Source organism: Bufo gargarizans, chromosome 1, assembly GCF_014858855.1.
Source record: "Bufo gargarizans isolate SCDJY-AF-19 chromosome 1, ASM1485885v1, whole genome shotgun sequence".
Lineage (NCBI taxonomy): Eukaryota > Metazoa > Chordata > Amphibia > Anura > Bufonidae > Bufo > Bufo gargarizans.
In genome coordinates, this window is record NC_058080.1 from 221,915,735 (window position 1) to 221,921,734 (window position 6,000).

The 6,000-nt window shown below is 43.0% G+C and overlaps 1 protein-coding gene across 1 annotated transcript in view; it reads left to right on the top strand.

Annotated features, from left to right (window-relative positions):
- The window catches only part of RRH (retinal pigment epithelium-derived rhodopsin homolog), a 63,111-nt gene extending 57,526 nt beyond the window's left edge, over positions 1-5,585 (top strand). The window contains exons 7-8 of the mRNA XM_044277330.1: positions 2,558-2,736; positions 5,377-5,585. Coding sequence (XP_044133265.1) covers positions 2,558-2,736; positions 5,377-5,482 — 285 coding nt within the window. The 3' untranslated portion in view covers positions 5,483-5,585. The remainder of the gene's footprint in view (positions 1-2,557; positions 2,737-5,376) is intronic.
- The last annotated feature ends 415 nt before the right edge of the window (positions 5,586-6,000 follow it).

Consider the following 6,000-nt stretch of genomic DNA (forward strand, 5'->3'; position numbering starts at 1 on the left):
TAAATGTTTTTTTTTTATCTTTTACTTTTTTCACTTTTTTTAACATTTTTTTTTACCCAGACCCACTTGGTTCTTGAAGATCCAGTGGGTCTGATGTCTGTATAATACAGTACAGTACAATATACTATACAGTACTGCACTGTATTTTACTTACAGTTTGCCTGAACAGACCTATGCTTTCAGCATAGATCTGTTCAGTACCATGGACAGCAGGATGCCTGAGAAGGCATCCTGTTGCCATGGGAACCTTCCCCGTCTGTCACAACTGCGCAGACGGGGAAGGGTGAGGACGGGGCTGGCGGGGGACTGTCTGGGGGCTCTCTCCCTCTCCCATCGGGGGCTGCAAAGGCACAGCAGCCCCCCGATCGGAGAGGGAGGGAGCTCTCTCTTACTGTTAACCTTTTCCATACAGCGGTCCGTACGGACCGCTGTATGGAAAGGGTTAAACGGCTGACATCGCATCAACGATGTCAGCCGTTTATACCAGGGTGCCAGCAATGTGCTGGCACCCTGGTATACCCACTGTACACCAACGATTATTGAAGGGGAGGCGGGCGGGGGATCGCGATCCCGCCTGCCGCACCGCCCGCCTCCCGCACGGCCCGCACCGCCCGCAACCCTCCCCCTGCACCACCCGCCCACATAATACTATTCAGGGGTGCAGGGGGGGGTAAAAAAAACGTGATTTTGGTAATTTTAAAGTTTCTGATCCCTGCGGTCAGGGACCGCAGGGATCAGAAACGGCATAAAGCGCTAAAAACCGCAGGTCTGAATTGACCTGCGGTTTGAAGCAATCGCCGATAGGGGGGGGGTCACAGGACCCCCCTCGGCATTGACACTGGGTGCCTGGCTGTGTGTAACAGCCGGCACTCAGCGCTGTCACCATGTCTGCAGACATGGTGACAGTTTAATGCCATGACGAATATACTCGTCATGGAGCACTAACTAGCAGTGTTTTATGACGAGTATACACGTCATAGGTCGGGAAGGGGTTAAAGGGGTATTCTCATCTTCCCTTTTCATACTTACCTTCCTTGAGCGCGACGTTCACTTCCTGCTTGTGCAGAAGACTGAAGATTTTCTCCCGGCTGGGCCGCGCAATGTCCTGAACGCGCACGCCGCCACGCATGCGCCATGGTGACTTATTCCTTGCCTGTATAGTACAGAGTCGGCGTGCGCGTTCGCGGCTCTGTACTATACTGGCCAGGAAGAAGTCATCATGGCGCATGCACGGCGGCATGCGCGTTCAGGACATTGCGCGGCCCGGCCAGGAGAGAATCTTCAGTCTTCTGCGCAAGCGCGGCCCGGCGGGATTCGACAGGAGAGGTGGCCGTAACCAGGGGAGACCAAAGACAACATCAGGTGAGAGGGGACTTATTTTCTAAAAAAGGGTGGGAATTGGCTAATAACATGTATTTAGAAAAATGATCACTATCAAATCATTAACATATTTAACAGTGATTATTAAGATAAGAATACCCCTTTAATCAGAGGTGCACTCGAGTAAGATGAACCAATTTGATTGTGTATTATGTGTATTAAGTTTGTTCATCTTCTGGCAGTCAATGCACCAAAAAAGCAAACTACATCAGTAAAATAATAAATCATAAATAATAGCAAATCTGTCCCTCCCACTAAGATCGATCTGCTTTTTCGAAAAGTGGAAAGAGTGGCCAACAACCAAAAAATTTCACATTTTTTGTCACGGAAGGTGTACAGGAAACTAGAAGACACAAAATGAATATCCGACTGACTGAATCCAAAACTAAGGAACAAAAGGGAGAGCCCTGCATCAGACCTGGCACTCTCCCTGACTGCTCAGCCTATGAGAAAATCCCAATGGTAGATGATCGCATATCCTCGTACCTCGACTGTATAACACCTGAACACCCTATAATAGTGAGGGGACACGGCCACCGGCTCCCTACACTTAATACGGAGGGAGTCAGGGTCACCTGGGATCCAGCAAACAGAAAAACACAAATGAATGAACAAAACTTATCTGTAGAAGACTCAGAAGTAGGATCAGCATGCACACACTCCAGGAAGGAATATAAATCGCAAAGTGGAGCAGTCTGGGAAGGGATTTAAAGGGATGCAATCAGTGCAACTACATGACAGCTGTGAGAGGCTAACGAGATGAGAAAATGAAAGCAAAGCAAAAGGAAGCTCAAGGAGGAGGTTCTGAAAGGCATCTGTCAGAGCTTCTCAGATGTCTGGTGGTGACATTTTTGCACAAAACCAATATGCCAAGATTAGCAGATTTTTTACACCAGAAAACTGGTGCAAGTTTCATAGTAGATTTCCCCCATATAGTGTTAGTAGACTGATTCTGCAATGTATTAATATAAAGATAATAAAAAGGTAATTACCTTCAATTCACCTGTTACCAGTACCACCTTCTTGCAGTAACACAGAAGCAAATAATTCAGTGATAAAACAAATAGTAAATATACAAAAATATGAGCATGTTTATATTACTTAGCACGTATTCCTAAAATACAACATAACCGTGACCTAGTAATGATAGTGAGTGTTGCCACATTTCTGTTTGCAGATGTCTGTAGTGATGATTTTGATGTTTCTGGTAGCCTGGTCCCCATATTCTATTGTCTGCCTGTGGTCATCGTTTGGGGATCCTAAACACATTTCACCAGCAATGGCTATCATAGCTCCGCTCTTTGCCAAGTCTTCAACTTTCTACAATCCTTGCATATATGTAATTGCAAATAAAAAGTAAGTGCCTTTTTATCTTTTTTTTTTTTACTATTACATGTCAACTTTTGTTCTTTAGGCTCACATCAAATTTAAGGCATCTATTTGATGTATATGTCAGGAAATAATTCTATTGTTTACTGCCAGTAGATACCTTAGAGGTATTACATACAATAATAGTTTCAGTTACATACAGCCAGGTCCATAAATATTGGGACATTGACACAATTCTAACATTTTTGGCTCTATACACCACCACAATGGATTTGAAATTAAACAAACAAGATGTGCTTTAACTGCAGACTGCCAGCTTTAATTTTAGGGTATTTACATCCAAATCAGGTGAACGGTGTAGGAATTACAACAGTTTGCATATGTGCCTCCCACTTGTTAAGGGACCAAAAGTAATGGGACAATTGGCTTTTCAGCTGTTCCATGGCCAGGTGTGTGTTATTCCCTAATTATCCCCATTACAATGTCATTTCAAGTGTGCTATTTGCATTTGGAATCTGTTGCTGTCAACTCTCAAGATGAGATCCAAAGAGCTGTCAATATCAGTGAAGCAAGCCATCATTAGGCTGAAAAAACAAAACAAACCCATCAGAGAGATAGCAAAAACATTAGGTGTGGCCAAAACAACTGTTTGGAACTTTCTTAAAAAGAGGGAACGCACCAGAAGACCCGGAAGACCACGTAAAACAACTGTGGTGGATGACCAAAGAATTATTTCCCTGGTGAAGAAAACACCCTTCACAATAGTTGGCCGGATCAAGAACACTCTCCAGGAGGTAGGTGTATGTGTGTCAAAGTCAACAATCAAAAGAAGACTTCACCAGAGTCATGGCATGAGCATGTATGGCTGCCAATGGAACTGTTTCTCTTGTATTTATTTATGATGTGACTGCTGACAAAAGCAGCAGGATGAATTCTGAAGTGTTTCGGGCAACAAAAGATGTACACCTTCATCTAGTAGGCACAGTGAACACTTCAACAATGTTCTCACTGCCACCGCCTTGCTCACTGGCTCCATAGCTGCAGGGCTTCAGCAGTTTGTTCCCACCGGGGTCTTCCTCTTCCTGCCCGGTGGTCCTGACAACACGAGTAGTATTGCTCCTTCCATGCAGGCTGAGCCCTGCTTTCTGTCGACAATGCTCTTCTTTGCCTGTAGGTTGCGTGCATGTGTGCTCCCTCTGGCTCTGAAAGGGCCAGCACACAAGTACCCTAACCCTAATGGCTGGTTACCTTGAGGTACTGTAGGCACCTTCTCCTGTGGGAAGGTGCCTGAGCAATAGGTTCTAGTTTAATTTGCCTGTTCTGTGGACCTGATCTCCAACTGTTCTCTGTTCTGACCCTGAGCTGCCCACCATGACTATGGTTGTTGCCTGTTCCCCCGGTGCTCTGCATTAGTCAGTGGTCACTTGAACCAAGACTACTTCAAAAGGTAGCTGCCTGGTTGTTCCCTGCAGCAAAGTCTAGGTCCCTTTATAGAGGTTAAAGGTGAATACCTGGGGAGCAACTTAGATAATGCCCTTAGGAGTAGCCCCAAGCCAAAGCTATTTAAGTGACACAGTGGATCCACATCCATCAACAGTCCTGAAAAAAAGAAGATGAAAAACAGTGCTGTCAGTCAGAAAAAAAAGTGATGCCTGACAAAAAAAAAATCTGTGGAACAACTGTATGTAAAGAAATGATCTTGGAACTTTGATCACAACATATAACACTCTCCATCATTTCCATATTGCCATATTCTTTTTTCCTTTTCCATTACTGTAAATGCTTTAGATGCAGATAAACTAATGAGTCCTCTACTTGGTGAAAAAACATCATCATGACCTCAGTCTGTAAAAGACACACTAAAGCTTATATTAGTTAAAAGGCTTCTGTCACCCCCCAAAAGTCATTTTTCATTTTTGGGCTAATTAAAATCCTTATAGTGCGATTATTCAATATATAGTGCTCTTCCCTTTTTCTGTGGCTTAGTTTCTTTAAAAACCGCACTTTTATAATATGTTAATTACCTGGCTACCAGCAAGTAGGGCGGTTACTTGCTGGTAGCCGCCGCATCCTCCTTTAAAAAAAAACGCCCCCTTCGCCTGTTGATTTTGATACTAATAGAATTTCACTTTTTGTTTGCAAAAATGATTTATTAAAATTGGCATTGAATCGGCTCGGCCAGTAATTACTGTAATAAATTGCAGAATGTGTACTCACATTGTGAAAGGTGTAGAAATCCTTAGTGAGTATTAGTCAAACCACTGCAGGACATACTCAACAAGTTAAATTAATAAAATTAAGACCAGTTATTTCTTAGTTTTAATGTGCATTCTGTAAGGTCCTGAACACACAGCGCAGATTCCATGTTTTTCTTTTTTTTTTTTTACTTAAAACTAGGAGTGAATAATAAAGACAGGATATGTATGTAAAGGAAGGCTAATCTGCCCTTTTTTGTATCCAATCCTAATATATAATAAAAAAAAAAAAATCGAACAGAGCGTTGTATTTGTTTGGATCTCCACTTTATTTCACTCGCATTTATCAGAACTGTTGGAAGATCAGGCACTAGTTCTCCATATGTTGATCTGGAGAATATGGTAGGCATTCACCTTAAAATATTATAAATGGATATGCATACTAAGCCTTAAAACTACCCTCTTTTTTCAGGTTCAGGAGAGCAATCCTGTCTATGGTTCGGTGCAAGTCACATCAAGAGGTGACTCTAGACAACCACTTTCCGATGAGCATCTCCCAAAGCACGTTGACAACATAACGCAGCTCAAATTTTGGCAAATAATCCAGCTTCTGTATGGACAATAATAGAAGTCTCCTGGAATAATTGTTCATAAAATATGTGAAGTTGTGAACCCAATGCACTGAGCAGTTTTAATGTTGAGAGATTGGTCGCTCACCCTAAGTGAACAGACCGATTACTGTATCTGTCATATATATATTGTCAGCAATTTCTAGACTAAATGGTCTTTAGTTAAAAGGGTTTTCTGGGAGTTCAATATTAATGACCTATCCTCAGGATAGGTCATCAATATCTGACTGGTGTGGGTCTTCTGTGAGGAGGCCGCAGCACTGACCAGAGCGTGGCCTCCTCAAAGAGGTTGTCAGTGAGGGTGCAGGGAGTCAGAACCCCACCAATCAGATATTGATGATCTATCCTAAGCATAGGTTTTCTATATTGTATTCCTTTAAGCTGGCAATAGACATTAGATAGCTGTTGAACAAATGTCCAAGAGCTGTCTCCTCCAACCTCCTCATGAACACAAGTGCTCTTGTAAT